We start from the raw sequence: 17,685 nt of genomic DNA, 5'->3' as shown, positions 1-17,685 counted from the left end.
ACCAACATAGCAGAATTTCTAGAGATGGAACTTTGGTATTAATACTTTATGTCGGTATTTTTAAATCTCCTCAGGTGATTCCAATGCCTTTCGAGGGCTGAATACTTCTCTGCATAGGAAGTCCTTCTTCCTTTCTTCTGCTCAGAAAACTTCTATTCAACCTTCACGACCCACCTCACATAGCTCCTTTCTAGGAAAGCCCTTCATGATACCTCCCCAGGGAGAGTTACCTTTTTCTTTCCCGAAACTTCCAACAACACCTTAGTCATCCAACTGTATCACAGTTATTTGCTTGTCTATCTGTCCGTCCCACCTTCTGTTCAGAACTCTGAGCTCCGTGAAGACGCTGAGTGAGATCCATCTCTCTATTCCTGATACCCAGCTTAGAGTCTGCTATGCAGCTGGTGATCAATAGATGCTTCAGAACGGAAGGGAAGTACATAAAGAAGGCCATGAGCAGGAGAGGGGTGGGGGGTAGAGACCATCATGGTTTCTGGGTAGAAAGGCCACGGGTCTGCTCCCTTGTCAGCAGGATGGGGGTATCTCCCCAAACCGTAAGTAACAGGGTCCTCTTAGGTCAACAAGTATGATGCAGGTTGGTCCACATTTCCTGCTTCCCTTGGAAATGCCACCAGTGTGACTCAGAGGCTCAGAGGGACACCAGAGTGAGTCTGTCATCTGTGCCTAGAGGCCTGGGGTGACTGACCACCTCCCCCCCACCCCGCCCCACTCCAAGCCCACTCTGCGCCCACTCTGCATGGCCTGTTTCCAGGGCGCTGTTGCTCTGAGGAGCTCCATGAGCAGCCTGTGGCCCCTGCCTCTGCCCCAGGTCCAGGGCCAGCCCACATAGCTCGGTCCTTGGCCAGAGTCGTGTCTGGGAAACACCGGTGCCAGAAGAGGTGCAGACACTGCAGCCCCAGCCCAGGAGCCCGGGAGTAGACAAGAGAGGGTGACACTGGCCGGAACCATGGGACAGGTGTGTAGTCTGCAAGGGCACAGCCTCCTTCCCTCATCACCTCCCCTCTCCTTGGGCAGCCCTGCCCCTCCTACACAGCCCTCTGCCCTGACAGTCCTTTCCTTGTTCTTCTCTTATTAACCCTCCCCCATCCCCACTGAACCATTATGGCCCCGTCTTAGGCCAAGGCCACACAAAGACTCCGGGCACGAGCTGGCCTACGGGGCTGGAGAGGCGCTAAGAGCACAGCCAGTGGAGTGAGGCCGCCCTGATGTGAGAACTGTTTCCGTCACTGCCTGGCCCTGTCTCCTCCCCTCCTCAGGGTCCTCATCTGTACAATGGGATTAAAAATTCAGTCCCCACCTTATAAACTCACAGTATGGAGTAAATGAGGCACGAAGCCGAGAACGCTCCTCACATGTTCCTGACCTGGCCTCCCGGTCACTAGTCCAGGCCGAGGCCATGGCGAGGGCCCCACCCCCTTACACGCACACACACACACACACACACACTGCTCACTTCCTGAAGGGTTCTCAACCTCTCCCTCCCCTCACAACCCTCTCCAACTGACCGGCCAAAGTCCTGGTCACCCCCAGAGTCCATCAACACAAGCAAGTGTTTTCTTTACATGTTGGGGCTTTTACTTCAATTTGAAGCAGATGGTTGAGCACAGATGTGAACAGCTTTGGCCTTGTGAGCACAAGGAAGGAACGGGCCTTGACTTTGAACATGCCCACCTCCCCACATACTGGCCCATTCCCCTGGTCCCTTCCTCCCCTCTGCCCCCCCTGCACAACCATCACAGCCCGCCGGCCCCCAGGCAGGGCGCCATCTTGTGTGCCCAGTCAGGAGGGCGGGCCCCTGGCAAGGAGTGGCTGGCTGGACCGGCTGGGGGTCACCTTGGGGCAAGTCCCTGGGGTGAGATGTGGGTGGTCAATATTGCCCCCCACCCTCCCATTCACTTCTCATGATGCTTAGGGCCCAAGAAGGAGCCTGGGCCCAGGGAACGTGGGAAAATCAGGGTCAGAGGCCTGGGCAGCCAACGGGAAGGTGAGGCGGGCCGGGATCTCAGGTCTCACTCCCCACAGGCGCCCCCAGCCTCCCTATCACAGCCGCCCTATCACAGATAAGCCAGAAGGCTTATCTGCGTCCAGCCAGCTCGGGGCCCAGCTGTAGAAAGGGAGTTCCGGGTCAGAGGGTCAAGCGCTTCCAACAGTCACCAAACGTCCATCTTTTCCACGAGCTCCTAGCGGAACTGCTGACTCGTCTTTGGCGTGAGATGGGACCTGGGCAACGGGAGGAGTAAACATCACAGAGCAACAGTGTGGCTTTTCACTAGGGGGTCTTCTCACCCCATTTTGTTCAGTGTCTCTGTCGAATCTTTGGCAATGAATTTCTGCAGCCAGACGGTGGGCCTCAGGCCCGGGCAAGGGGAAGGCTTTGCTCTCCCCGTCCCACCAGGCAGAGAGCAAAGTGCAAAGTCACTGTGGAGTGGTTGCGGGGGTGGGGGGCAGAGGGCGAGGTGGGGGAGAGGGCGAGAGGGGGGCAGGCAAGCTCCTGTCCTGAGAGGTGGTGGTCTGAGCATCCGGTGGCAACTTAGAGAGGACGACAAGGCTGGACTTGGCGAGCTCACCTTCTCCTCAAGCTGGACTGGAAAGAGGGCCCACAGCAGCGTCCTTGGACAAGCCCATGGCCGGTCACTCCTGAAAGAAACAACCAATGGGAGGACAGGGATACATTAGGAGGCTGGGATTAACATATACACACGACTCTATCTAAAATAGATAATCAACAAGGACCTACTGTAGAGCACGGGGAACTCTACTCAATACTCTGTCATAACCTATACGGGAAAAGAATCTGAAAAAGAATAGATATCTGTATAGATATATTATATATAGATATAAAACTGAATCACTTTGCTTTATACGTGAAACTAACACAACAATGTAAATCAAACATACTCCCATATAAAAAAATAAACTAGGGCTTCCCTGGTGGCGCAGTGGTGGAGAGTCCGCCTGCCGATGCAGGGGACGCGGGTTCGTGCCCCGGTCCGGGAAGATCCCACATGCCACGGAGCGGCTGGGCCCGTGAGCCATGGCCGCTGAGCCTGCGCGTCCGGAGCCTGTGCTCCGCAACGGGAGAGGCCACAACAGTGAGAGGCCCGCATACCACAAAAAAAAAAAAGGACAGTGTCCTCAGCTGTAGCAGAAATGAAGTCTGACCTGGAAATGCTAACACAGAAAACAGATGAGCACGGTTCTAGTCTATTTGGATCGGGAGAGTACAGGGGACACAGAGAGAGGGGAGCCCAGAGTCTACAGTGTTCCTTCCAACGTGGAGCCTGGGATGCTGTGAGAACCCAGGTGTTCTGGGGCAAATTGGGAAAGCCCTAGGCTGGACTGTCTTTCAGCTCCTTGCAGTCCTGACCTTCGGAAACTTCACTCTGGCAGCTGAACTTGGTGTTGCTCATGAGAAAACTGACCAGAGGGCGTGATTTGCTACAGGAAGGGACCGGAGATGCGAAAAGGTCCTGGGGCTGCCGGGGCTTTAGCTTTGGGGGAGGTCAGAGCTGGTGGGGAGGCTCTTCAGGGGCTCCCAGTCCACCCAGAACACGCAGGAGAATAACAGCCATCCATTAACTGGGCACAGCACAGCCCTAATACCGCAGTTCCAAATCCTTCTCTCCTGTTTCCTGCAACAACCCTGAACAAACAGCTAAGCACTTAGTTTTGAAGCAAAACATCTGTCAGGCACCTCTGACATGCCAGGGAGCTTCTCACGTCCCCAGCTCAGAGGTAAGTGCGACGAGTTGGCAGCGGCACGATTTGAATCCAGATCGGCAGTGTTTATTCTACCACAAAGAGCCTGCTCCTGCTGAAAGGGAGGCTCGGGGAGCCGGGCTGCAGCCAAACCACGAGGCTGGAGGGGCTGCTAACCACAGGCCCTGGTGAGCCTCAGGCCTGGGCGGCACTGGGCAGGCAGCCAAGGTGCGAGGCCGGGGCAAGGCTGGAAGTGGGGTCCAGGGAGGGCGAGGGAGCCCAGCCAGGAGGAGGGAGTGTCCTCCAGCTAACAGAGGCTAAGAAGGGGAAAAGGAAAAGTGAGAGGAGGTAACATCTTGATGTGGTGAATCCAGGCTCACATTCTCTGAGCCCATGGTGCGTGGCTGGCCCCAGCAGGAATCTGCTTTTTGTTACCGAGTCTGAGGAGGAGGATTAAGAAGCGGAAAGGAAACCCGTGGGGATGGCACTGGGTCTGTGGTCCACGGGGTGATTTACAGCCGCGTCATCCCGGCGCTGGCTGCCTGGGCGGGCCCTGCCGAGGACTGGCCCGGAGTTCCTCCCTTGTTCAGTCTGCCTGCGGTCAGGGAAGGCACGGAAGGCTGGGGCAGCTGAAGCCATCCCACTGGCTGCCCTGTAAAGGCGGCCGCCTGGCCGGGCCCAGCCCCAAGCCCTCAGTCGGCTCTCAGACTCCACTGAAGCCATGGCTGCCACCCAAGAGCGAGGGAGACAGGGGTTCCTCTCGCCAAGGCTGACCTGCAGTTCTCAACCCCACCCTTTCCCTAACGTCTACACTGGACCTGTGTTCCCACCACCCACCTTGGTCCAGGAATGCCAGCACATGCATCATCCGTCCAAGGAAGCCTTATGTCAACTGGAGCGTGACGGGAAGAACACTGGGAGGCCTTAGGTGCCACGATCTTTTTTGCAATTAATCAACTGTGTGACCTTGGGGAACTGACTCTCCCTCTCTGTGCTTTAACTCCTGCACCTGTACGGCAAGTACATGTACATGGATTAGCACTGCCCAAAGGGTGCTCTTCAGAATACTAGCCAGGTGAGGTATATCCCATGAGTTTGGGAAACATCACAGACCTTGGCCCTACTTTGGAAAGTCACTGTGTATATGAACATATTAAAGTCTCTGGAAAGTCCTACAGTAAAGAAATTCGTGTGGCTTTACTTACCCAGTGTTTTCCCAACCCATTAGACTGTGTGACTGCAACTGCATTGTGAGCAGTAGAAATTCACTCTGCTCTTCCCGTTATTTCAGGCTGCACAAGGGCATTTCAGAGGGGCCGGGGGAAAGTCTCAGGAAAGTCTGTGAACCTCAGTAGGGGCAATGGGCCCAATCTCTCAGGATCCCAACCCCAGTGAAGGCAGTCAGTTGGTCCAGCCTCAGTCAGGTTTCTTCCCCTAGACCAATCTGGTGTGGCTGAGAGACAGGAGACAAACCTACCTATGCCATCCCTTCAGAAGAGGTGGGGTATGTGTGTGTGTGTGTGTGCACGCGTGTATGTAGGTGTAGGTGTGGACGTGTATGTGTGTGCACGCACACATGCAAGCATAACTGCAAATACAGGGGAGAGGGGTGGACATACTCCCCACTGTGACAAGCACACCACAGACCCCCTTCTCATGTAACTCTTGGCAACATCCTGCTTGGGTCCATGTGAGAAGCACAGCTTGAAAGGGCCTCTTGCGTCCCCTCTGGCTCTGGCCTTTTGTGGGTGGTGTTCCCACTGCGGCCAAGGCTCTGATTATGGCTGGGTAAGGCTCTCACCGTCCTGAGGAGCCCCCTGCAGCATGACCCCTCCACACAAAAGATGCCCTTTAAACCCAGGTCTTGCTGCTCACTAATGTAAACTTTAAAAATGACTAGACAAGACGTCTCCCAGGTCCCTTTCAGCAGGTCTGAGGTGCTGAGTCCGACTGAAGTGATTTGGTCAGGGTGACACAGTGTCTGGGTTGATCACATTCAGAAATCATCTTTTTTTCTTTTTTGGCCACAGCATGGCATTCAGGATCTTAGTTCCCCAACCAGGGATCAAACCGCGCCCTCGGCAGTGAAAGTGCAGTCCTAACCACTGGACCGCCAGGGAATTCCCAGGAATCATCTTTTTTTTTTTTTTTGCGGTACGCAGGCCTCTCACTGTTGTGGCCTCTCCCGTTGCGGAGCACAGGCTCCAGACGCGCAGGCTCAGCGGCCATGGCTCACAGGCCCAGCCGCTCCGTGGCATGCGGGATCTTCCTGGACCGGGGCACGAACCCGTGTCCCCTGCATCAGCAGGAGGACCCTCAACCACCGCGCCATCTGGGAAGCCCCAGAAATCATCTTTTTATCTGCTCACTCATTTGTGGTCAGAATGCCAGCTCCACAATGGCAGGGACATGGTCGTTTTGTTCGCTGCTATAGCCCCAGAGCGTAGAACAGTCTGGACACACAGTAGCATCTCAATAAGTATTTGTTATTTGTTGGACGTGTGAATAAATATTTCCAGTTACCAGGCATTTTATTTACTGTAGCATTTAAGTACCACCAGATATGTTTCCTATTTCAAATGTAACACTGAGCATTTTTGTTAACTGTGCCTATGCTTTAGGGGAACTTTTGGTAATTGTTGTGAACCCAGGAACAATGTTGTATCTTTCTGCTTTTGTTCACTTCCAGTTTTTAAATTTCTAATTATACCTCCTCTGCTTACTAAGTTTGTCCCTGGCTTTAAGTGGATTGGTTTCCTCTCGTCATCACTTCTGTGCGCTGCAGGGTAATTTTATCACTTTGGGGGCATTTAAAAAAAGCGATTATTTCTGCCTATAAGTTATTTTACCTTTTAAGTTCATTTTCAGTCACTTCACCTATTTAACTTTTTTTTTTTTTTTTTTGGTGGTACGCGGGCCTCTCACTGTTGTGGCCTCTCCCGTTGCAGAGCACAGGCTCCGGACGCGCAGGCTCAGCGGCCATGGCTCACGGGCCCAGCCACTCCGCGGCATGTGGGATCTTCCCGGACCGGGGCATGAACCCATGCCCCCTGCATCGGCAGGTGGACTCTCAACCACTGCGCCACCAGGGAAGCCCTATTTAACCATTTTTGACTGTTTTCAAATCATACATCTTTCTGTATTTAAGCAATCTGTATACAGCCTTCTATGTGTAGAAAAAGACATCAAATGGGATTGAAATCCTGAGTTTTTTGTTTTTTATGGTTTGTCCTAAAAGGAGCAGTCAGATTGAAATGTTACTTTAAAACTAAACTATAAAAGACAAGCAGTGAGGGCATGGGAGAAGTCTTTTTCAAGACCCACACTATCAGGCATTATTCTACCTTTCACTTTTACGTACACCAATATATGGGCTAGAAAGAGTTTGGTTCTAAATGCTGACCACTAGGGTTCATCTTGGCCCCAAAGTCAGCGGGACTCTGGGGCCCTGGGTAGGCTGGTTGATCTCTCAAAGCCTCAGTTTACTCATCTTTAAAATGAGCACAGGGGAGGGATAAACTGTGAGATCGGGATTGACATATACACCTATTATATATAAAATAGGTAACTAATAAGGACCTACTGTATAGCACAGGGAACCCTACTCAATCCTCTGTAATGACCTATATGAGAAAAGAATCTGAAAAAAAGCGGCTATATGTATATGTATAACTGATTCACTTTTCCGTACACCTGAAACTAACACAACATTGCGAATCAATTATACTCCAGTAAAAATTAAAAAAATAAAATTAAAAATATAAAATGAGCACAGTAATAGTATCCACTTTCTAGCTCAGTTGCAAAGAATCAATGGGACAAGAGAGCCACATTCCCAGCAGGGCCTGGTACACAGTGTAAGCATCAGCGCCCATTCCTGCAAAGAGCTGGGTCCTTGGTGTGATTCACTGGTGTTTGAAAACATAAAATGGCATCATAGGCTGAAAAGTCTCAAAAGAAGTAACCAGAAATAGTCATATGGAACCAACTGTCATCTTGGCCAATCGGCTTTAGACGAATTCTTTTTTAAAAATAAGCACAACTTTTAAATTACTTAAGTCACATCCATGACGAATGAATAACCAAAGTGTGGTATATTCATACAATGGAATATTATTCAGCCATAAAAAGGAATGAAGTTCTGACACATGACAGAACTTGGATGAACCTTGAAAACAGTGAAAGGAGCCAGACACAAAAGCCCACGTATTACATGATTCCATTCACATGAAATGTCCAGAACAGGGAAATCCACAGATTAGTGGTTGCCTAGGGCTGGGAGGGAGAAGGAGACTGCTAAAGCATATGGGGTTTCTTTGGGGGTTGATGAAAATGCTCTAAAACTGGCTGGGGTGATGGCCACATTTTAGTGAAAAAACTAAAAAAATCATTGAATTGTACACTTTAAGTGGGTAAACTGTAATCTCAATAAAAACGTTAAAGTTTTTGGGGCTTCCCTGGTGGCGCAATGGTTAAGAATCCGCCTGCCAACGCAGGGGACTGGGGTTCGAGCCCTAGTCCGGGAAGATCCCACATGTGGCGGAGCAACTAAGCCCGTGCACCACGCTACTGACCCTGTGTGCCACAACTACTGAAGCCCGCGCACCTAGAGCCCGTGCTCCACAACAAGAGAAGCCACCGCAATGAGAAGCCCGCGCACCGCAACGAAGAGTCGTCCCCACTCGCCACAACTAGAGAAAGCCCGCGCACAGCAACGAAGACCCAATGCAGCCATAAATAAATAAATAAATTTACAATAAAAAAACTGTTAAAATTTTTGTAAACGCATAAGTAGTATTTGTTAATTATAGAAAAGTCAGAAAAAACACAGAAGAGTGAACAGAAGAAAACCATTTAAATCACCTCCATCTCCCTGATGAGAGAAACCATGATAGTGCTGGGTGATTGCTGTTCCACATACTTTTCCTTTTTTTTTTCCTAGTTGATATACAATGCTGTGTTGGTTTCAACTGTAGAGCAAAGTGATTCCATTATATATATATACATATATATGTACATATATATATTCTTTTTAGATTCTTTTCGATTATAGGTTATTAGAAGACATTGAATATAGTTCCCTGTGCTATATACAGTAGGTCCTCACTGTTTATCTCTTTTATATATAGTAGTGCATATCTGTTAATTCCAAACTCCTAATTTATCCCTTCCCACCCTTTTCCCCTTCAGTAACCATAAGTTTGTTTTCTATGCCTTTGAGTCTGTTTTTGTTGTGTAAATAAATTCGTTTGTATCATTTTTAAGATTCTACCAATAAGTGATATCATATGGTATTTGTCTTTCTCTGTCTGACTTGCTTCACTTAGTATGATCATCTCTAGGTCCATCCATCCACATCCTTTTCCTATGCGTAGGCAGACCTTTGTTGGATTTCATGGGAGTGAAATCAGCTTGTGCAAACTGCACGGCAAGCTGATGTTTGTGTTTTCTCCAACACTCCAGCCCATACATCTTTGCATCTGGCAGATCTGCTTCCACATCTCCGAGGGCCAGGCTCTGCTGAGGTTATTCTGGGCACAAGCATAGGCCTGGGCTTCTGGCCTCCAAACTTCCCAGGGAACTGGAAGCAGGTATGGACCAGCCCACCCCCAGCGCCTCCCGCCTCGCCTGGCCTGGGCGCCACGGGTGACAGGCAGGAAATTTATGAGCAGTTGGAGCTGGCTGCTCTTTGCTGAGGGCGGGAACATAAGTGTGAATCAACGACCACACTGTGTCCAGGCTGGGAGGGCTCTCAAGGTGCCAGGATCTAAGAGTTGCAAAGTTATAGCCAGAGCCCCTTGTGAGCCAGGAGAATACGCCTGGGGACCATGAACTGGGGGAAACATTCATTTGGTCATCAAAGATTTATTGAGTTCCTCCTTTCAGCTCTGTGACAGGCATCAGGGTTAGAGGCCCTGCCCTGCAGCAGCTTACAGTCTAACCCCAGGGCAAAGCAGAAACCACCAAAATGCTATCCTGGTAAATGCCGTCGAGCCACCTCTTCCCCCTGCCCACCCCGTGTCCTTCCAGGCCACCCATCAGAGAAGTGAATACGATTGCCAGGGGCTCCCGGCTACAGGGTGCAGATTGCTTCCTGTGATGCTAGGAGGACGTCCTGCCCTGCCGGCCCAGGTCAGGAGCAATGGTGGCTCCAGCAGTCTAAAGCGCTCGCTGACTGAGGCCAACATTTATGTTCAGACCTCAGGGTCAGTCAAGGACATGCAGAAGAACTTTCCTACTGTAGGAAACAACCACTGAGTAACACTGGGGACCTCTCCTGTGCTAAGATGCTGGAGCTGGAGCTGGGACCCAGGCACCCGGGCCAGCACTAAGAGAGCACCGTCCAGTCCCGGGCGTCCCCCGTGTTCCAGTACAGCCTTGCTCGGAGTTACTTCCGCCCACGGGAACGGAGGCTCCAGGAGGGCAGGGTTCTGCTGGCTGTGTCCCTGCTGTGTCCCCAGTCCAGGACAATGGGGGCTCCAGTCCAGCTGCCTGCCCCGAGACCCACCTCACTGCAGTCTGGGGAAATGTGTTTCCCCTCTGAAGCCTCCAAGCACTTCATACCGACTCCTCCTATACCCCTCTGTGCTCGAGTTAGGGTTGGTGCAACTGCCGTCACCCACTTGCTCACCCCACACAGCTCCACCACGAGCTCCTGAGAGAGGGGGCCAGGTCATCCTCGGCTCCCTGTCCCCCCAGGCCTGGGGACAGAAGTCAGTGAATTGGCTGAGGGCAGCCTCGTCCGGAGCCCAACACACTCCTTTGCATGTGCGGTTGTACAGTCCTTGGGAGGTGCTGTCGCTGCTTCCATTTTGCAGATGGGGAAATGGAGGCCCTAGGTCACATGCTAGGATGCAGCAGAGCAAGGCAGACCCCCCAGTCCCTAGAGGATTCGGCTTCTTCACTGGCAATCGGCACTAGAAAGTCCTCAAGCCGTCCCCCCAGCTGCCACCTCTCTTGGTGCTAAGAACATCTCAGCCTTCATCCCCTGGGGCCTAAGGGAAGGTGGGAGGCCCCGTGCTCGCAGAGCCGGGCCAGAGCTCAGAGGGAGAACCCGCGCCTGCAGGGGACGGGCAGGGAGACCCCAGGCGCCGCCGGGCCGACCCTCCTCGGGCTGCAGGCGGACAATCTCTGCTTCTCTCTCCGTGCTCCAGCCGCGTCTCTGTGCCAGCTCCCTCTTGGCCCCCCCTCTGCTTCTCTCTCCACGTCTGTCAGCCTATCTGCCTTTCTTGGTCCCCACCTCACCCCACCCACAGTACAGGGCACGGCAAGGGCCGAGCTGGCCTGGGTGAGGCCTGAGGCCCAGCTGCTGCAGCTTCCCATCTGGCTGCTGTTGTCCAGCCAGTTCCACTTCTCTGCACGCTGCCCGTCCAGACCCCAGAAGCTCAAGGAGCTCCTGCCCTCGCCCCATAGCCAGAGAAGGCACCCGGGCCGGAGGGCAGCCGACAGCTGGGCAGACAGGTGGCCCAGCCAGGTGAGGAAGGCCCTGCTCCCTGGAAGGGTCCCTCGGGCCCCGACTCATGACCCTCACACACGCGCCCCCCCCCCGCCAACACTACACATATACACACACCCCCAACCACAGTGTCGGGGGTCCCCGGGGCCCCCATCGTGCTTCTGCATATCTCTGTGCCTCCCCTCTCCCCAATCCTTTTTTTTTTAAATTTAATTTATTTTGGCTGCCTCGGGTCTTAGTTGTGGCACACAGGATCTTCGCTGCAGCATGCGGGAACTTCAGTTGCAGCATGCGAACTCTTAGTTGTGGCCCGTGGGATCTAGCTCCCTGACCAGGGATCGAACCTAGGCCCCCTGCATTGGGAGCGCAGAGCCTTAGCCACTGGACCACCAGGGAAGTCCCGCCCCTCCCCTCCCCAATCCTTATAGCAAAGCGACAGTAGGAGTGATGGGGCACCAGCCAGACAAGCCAATTCATGCTAAGGTGCTGGCCCACAAGCCTTTGCAAAGCCCACAGCATGTCTTCAGGAGACCCCCAGGAAGAGTCTAGCTGTGGATATTTCAGGATCAGTGGGGGCAATAATGGGGTGGCTGGGAGAGGCCACGAGGCCCCTGGACAGCCCAAAAAACCAAATGATTTCTGAAAAAAGTGTGCAAACCCCTCCTCTGGCCCCTCCCATCGTCCCTAAGCCCCTCATAGCTAGATTCTGGAGCTACCGTGGGATTCGGGAAAGGGTAGGACATCTCTGGTCAGGGCTCTTTACTCACCACCACCCTGACCGTCAGTGACACCACAAAAGTACTGGGAAGAGAAACGGATCTTTCACCCACACACACACTTAAGCGCATGTACATACACTCCCTGACGTACAGCACCCTCACTGACGCAGTGCGGCGTAGTGGTTAAATATGCCGGCTATGGCATCAGACAGCCTCTGGTGAATCCTGACTTCCCCATTCCACCAGCCGTGGGACTCTGATCAGTTACTTAACCTCTCTGTGCTCGGTTTCTCCACCTATAAAATGGCAATAGTAGTCTACTGTCTGAGGTTGAAGAGAAGATTAAAGATCACAAAGGCTGAGAAGCCAAGCACTCAGGGTTAGGCAGCCACGTGTCAGTACACACACGTGTGTATGTATGTGTGTGGGGGGGTCTCCCCCCCATTTGCACGTCAGCTCATCAAGGCAGGAACTGTGTCTCCTCATCAGGTGGCCGGGGCCCCACTGGGGACACGGCAGAGAGGAGCTAGCTGCCCATGAGATGATGTGGAAGACAGCTAGAAACGCCTCACTTGCTTGGGCTTTCACGCTTCCATTCATTCGGCAAACATGTACTGAGTGTTCAGACTGTGCCTGGCTCCATTCGGAGCATGGGGGGGCCCCCCGCAGTGAGCAAACTAGACGAGGACCCCGACCCCCCCCAGCGCTGCCCCCGCAGAAGAACGAGCCCCTGAGCAGGAGCGAGTTTCCCTAGAGAAAGGAAGCCGTGTGTTTTCTGTGCCCAAACAGCTTGGACAGGTCCCAGTTCCCAATAATTGATGCACTTCCCTGCATTCTCCGTCAGACGCTACTGGATGTACTTCAGCTTCCTCTTGACAACTCAAGGTCAAGCCCGGGAACGTCAGTCTACAGAAGACTCCCCAGGTCCTTGAGGCTTCTGGGGCCCTTTACCCCGACACTAAATGGCTCCAAGCCTCTTGGCTCTTCTGAGCCCCTGGTGTTGCTTTTCCTGTTCTCTGTTTCTTCCCACGCCAGCAGGCCACTGGCTGTGATTCTGGGGGCTGTCACTGCACCTGCTCCACGAGCTGGTCTCCTGGTGGTTTCTGCTCAGCTGCTCTGACCTGAGCCTGCAGGGAGTCAGGCTTGTAAGAACTGTGCGCAGAGCTGAGCACAGTGGGCTCCGAAGAAGGTCCTGCAGGGCTCTCCTGTGAGCTTTCCTGCCTGGCCTTTGTGTCGTTCAGCCTGAGTTCCAAAGGGTGGGGCCTTTGTTTTGTTCTCCAAAGTGACCCAGCACCTAAAACAATGCCTGGCACATAGTAAACACTCAAAACTGTTTATTCTTAAATAAATGTACAGCGTCCTTCAAGCTTAATTCATCTTTTTCTGCTTCTGTTGAATAAATGAAGCACCACTGCGTGTATACGTGGAGGGGGTGGGTGCCCAAGTGGATCCTGACCCCTGGGGGAGAGGGGAAGTTCTGAAACCCTTGAAGACCTCCGGGCACCTCCCCAGTGCCAGACACTCAGTCCACCATGGGGGAGGCCCTCCATCTGATCCTGGCAGACAGTGCCTACGGATGCCCCAACAAACCTGCACGCACACACACACACACACACACACACACACAGAGCAGAAGGACAGACTCGGTGTGTGCTGCCTGGCAACAGAGTCAAGTCCACCCAGTCTAAGTCCCTGGGTGGGGAGGGGACACTCGAGGTCCCTCTGCCAACCTTCCGGATGGACAGCAGTGTCCTCCAGGAGCCCCGGTGACTGCGTAGTGCATCCAGTTGATGTGGCCCTTTCATGGCCATCATTTCCTTGAACCCTCCTCACCCACGGACATTTCTATCCATGTCTCATGAGGAAAGCGAAGCCTGGAGAAGGCAAGTGCCCGAGCTGACAGAGCTCATGAGTGGCTGCGCTGAGACAGACCCGCGTCACTGCTAGACCCCCTCACCTCGGGAGAACAGAGAGCAGTGATGGTCTAGATTCAGGAGCACTTGTTTCACGGGGCTGGATGAGCCTAGGTCCTGCCTGGCGCCACCCAGCTGTGTGGCACTGAGTGACTTCACCCCCCTGGGTCCCAGCCTCCTCATCTAGCTCCCATGGTTAGTGATGTGGATCTCAGGAGGTCACTGCAAAACTCAGGAGGATAAGAGGCATGAGCAGGCTCTGCAAACTGAAAAGCACTGTGCAGAGGGGCCAGGTCACCAGGGGCCTGGCCTAGTCACCGAGGGTCTCTGAACCCCAGTGCTGTGAACTGAAAACAGGGTTACTGGCCCTCACTTTGCAGGGCTGGGGGGAGGAGTCGGTAAGCTCGCAGAGGTGGGGTTCTGACACTGTGGTTGAGGTTATGACATTGGTCAGCCCCGCTGGGAAGAAAACCACTCGGTCAAAAATCAGGCTCAACTTTCCAGGGATGAGCCACGTGGCTGTTTACCCTGCTGTCCTCCCGGATGAGAGGCCCCAATGTCCTCCTCAGTTTCAGGGAGAGCATCCCTTCTTCCAGGGCAGGTAGGGGATGTCTGGACAGGACTGACTGAACTGGTGAGGAGAAACGCTCTTCCCGGCATGGCCCTGCCCTGCCTTGGATGTAGCGTGTGGATGAAGTGCTCGGTGCTGTGGCAGCCACTGTGCAGTCATGAGGTAAAGACCAAGAAAGAAGCCCGAAGCTTTAGCATCACCAGAGCCTTGGAGCCAGGGAACAGTCTCCTCACTTCACCTTTCCTAACTGTAAGAAACAGGAGCCCTGTTAGTTTAAGCTGCTGCTAGAGGGGTTTCTGTGATCTGGAATGCAAAGCTTTCTGCACTGATTCAAGGCAACAAAAGCCCAAACGCCCAAACTCCCCAAACAGGAGCCTGGGGGAGCCCCGGGGCACTTCCCTGTCTGTGTCCTAAAGCCCCTAGTTCACTCTTCCCTAGAGTCTTTGCCTTCAGCTCAGGAATATTCAGCCCCAGCGTGCGTGGATTTTCGTGGAAGGAATGCTGTGCACTGTTTGGCAGCTTCCTCTGTGCCAGGAGCTGGGACACAAAGATGAAAGGGCTGACAGTCTAGCTAGAGAGGTGTACTGAACACACACTGTGTGATATAATGTAATGTAGTATAGAGTTTTAATATCACATAATTTATCAGGTAACATATCACCTAAAAATATAATATAATGACATAAAATGAGCTCTAAGATCTCACATAATAGAGTATCACATACTATATCATGACTTCATACTGTATCATAGGATGCTCTCCTGAATTAGACTCCACACACCCCTATGGTAAGGGCAGGGAGGTGGCCATGCTATGGGGCCCTGAGGTGGAGGCTGGGGTAGGGGTCAGGGAGGGCTTCCAGGAGGAGCTAAGCCTTCCAGAATGAGCAGGACTTAGCCAGACAGACAGGGTACAAGGGCATTCCAGGCAGAAGGGACGGCATGAGCACAGAGGCCAAAAATAGCCCCTCTGGGCGAGGAGTTCCGCGTTGATGGAGTGTAAACTGGGACACCGGGAGTGACCGGCTGGAGCCAGGTCACTTGCGGGGAGGGGCAGGTGCCCTGTCAGGGAGTCTGGCCTCTACCCTTGGCCTGTGGAGAGCCCCTGAGGGGTCCTGAGCAGGGGGAGTGAGGCAGTCAGACCTGGCTTTCAGCAGAGCTGCTGGGAGGGGCTCAGGTGGGTATGAACTGAGCCAGGGAGCAGCTGCGCGGCAGGGCCAGGCCCCAGGTGGCCGTGAAGTCTGGGCAGAGAACTAAGCACCGTGAAGGCAGCAAAGGCTCCCTGCTTCACCCTCTAGAAACATTTATACTAGGAGGTCAAGAAGGCAGGGATTTACACCTTCCCCTAGAACCAGCCTCCGGTCTGCAGGGGCAGGTAGAAAAAGACGACCAGGGCCTGCTGGTGCCCCCTGTGCCAGGCGATCCACTGTGCCAGGGGCAGGGCCTCAAGGCTGGGCAGTGGGCAGGACAGGCCTGGTCACTCCAGTGGGAGGGCAGCCCTGCCCTCCATTCTCCTCCCACTGCTCCTCTGGAAGCCCCAGGGCTGGAAAGCAAGTTCTGGTCACTGGTCGGACCGCACATCATCACCAGGGGCCTGGGGCCAGAGGCCACTCCTCCTTCCCCAGGCCCTCCTCACCTTTGGCTCCACGGGGACCAACTTCTCAGGCAGGAGACACGGGAGGGAGGACAGGGTTCACAAAACAGCGTCACATCCTTTGAGCCACTGACCCCTGGATAGGTGGGCAGTCAGGCTGGCGTCTCCCGGATACGACACTTGAGCAAGGCCACCCAGTTACGCAGCCCCCTGGGCAGAGACGAGAGCAGCTTCAGAGTCCAGACTGGGTAGCTGCCCACCAAGGCCTTAGCAGGGAGGGGGGATCTCGGCCCATGCCCAGCCCTGCAGACGGGGAGATTAATGGCCCTGAAATTGTGATAAACTTATATATATTTTGTCCTGCCAGAGCTGCCACCTCTCCAACCGAAAGTGGGAAGAGAGGAGAAAGGAGTGAAGTATGGCCCCTGAGTGAAGCGCAGATGAAACGCCCTCCAAAGCCCGAGCCTCCGCTTGTGAGGACCGGCCACCCGTAGCGATGTGGACGACAGGCTTTTTCCACTGCTGGGGTGAGGGGGAGCCGAGCTTCTGGGTCTCACGGGACAGCGTTGGGGCAGGCAGTGAAAAAGCGGTGCCGGAACTGAGAAAGGAAAGGGGAAGCCCCCAGTCCCCTGCTCCTGCCCCGTGACTCCCCCATGAGGTCACGCCCATCTGACACCTGGGAGGTGTCCCTCTCCCCACCTCCACCTGGCAGCCCTGGGCCTGACTCTCAGCTCCCCCTCAGGGGTCCAGGAGCGGGTGAGGAAGGTGGCCAGGCCTCGCCCTCCCCTCCCCACCGCCGCCAATGCTGGCCTCCCAGCTGCCAGCCCTGCCCCAGCACACCCCAAGGGCCCCACTCAGGCCACCCGGTGACTGCTCCCAGGAGGTGCCCAGATTCCAGGCAGACATCTCCCAGAAGTTTCTGGCGGTGGCGGCGGTTCTTAAAAAAGGCTTCCTGTCATACTGCAATCAGCTGAGGCGCCAAGCGCTGAGCGTCTCATTAATGCCACTGCTGTCCCAGAGCGTCTCCGCGTTGCCTTCTGATGTGTTGACGGCAGTCTCTGCACCCTCTCTGCCCCCGACCCTTCCTCGGGTTGACGACTTTCTGCTGCCCTGCCCACACTGTGCCCTCCCGGGCACCTTCTTTCTGCCCCGTCTCCTCCAGCCCGGGTTTTATGAAAAGAGTCACTTCTAACCATCTCCCATTTGAAGAGCTTTGAGAAGGAAAAACAGTTTGACAGCGTCCAGGATACCTAATTAGGTGGCCTTCAGGCACCTTAGAGGAGGAAGAAAAGTCACAACTGGTGCAAGAAAGGGAAGAAACACCATTAAAAGAAAACAAGGGGAAACCAAATAAAGAGCAGAGATAAAGAGCCGGGAGAAAACAGCGGCGCCGGAGAAACACGGATTCCAGCCGCCAACTTTTACGGCGTCCAGCCCTGTTATTCATAAGCGGGTTTCCTCTCTCACAAAGGACCTTTTGCACGGTTTTCCCTGCTGCCTTCAAACCAGCTGCTTGTGCTGTTGTATCCTGAGAGATGATGAGGCTCTGAAAGGGTTTTTTGGGAACAGATGGCCAGGGGAGAGCTGGGGAATGTGCCAGCAGAGCGCTGGGCGGGCTGCCAGGGCCTGCGGTGACTGAGTGCTTGGGCTTCCAGCTCGCGTGCTTTCCCTGCCCTCTGCCCTCCGTGGCGCCAGCAGGCCTTCCCAGCGAG

General features: G+C 53.9%; 1 protein-coding gene across 1 annotated transcript in view; it reads right to left on the bottom strand.

Moving 5' to 3' along the window:
* Positions 1–1,573: 1,573 nt before the first annotated feature.
* ATOH8 (atonal bHLH transcription factor 8) overlaps positions 1,574–17,685 on the bottom strand; it is a 33,757-nt gene continuing 17,645 nt past the window's right edge. The window contains exon 3 of the mRNA XM_081254681.1: positions 1,574–2,658. Within this exon, the coding sequence (XP_081110807.1) occupies positions 2,653–2,658 (6 nt within the window). The 3' untranslated portion in view covers positions 1,574–2,652. The remainder of the gene's footprint in view (positions 2,659–17,685) is intronic.

The sequence above is a fragment of the Mesoplodon bidens genome (assembly GCF_964165515.1).
Source record: "Mesoplodon bidens genome assembly, chromosome: 14".
Lineage (NCBI taxonomy): Eukaryota > Metazoa > Chordata > Mammalia > Artiodactyla > Ziphiidae > Mesoplodon > Mesoplodon bidens.
Note: the sequence above shows the minus strand (reverse complement) of the source record. Positions and strands in the feature narration are given on the sequence as shown.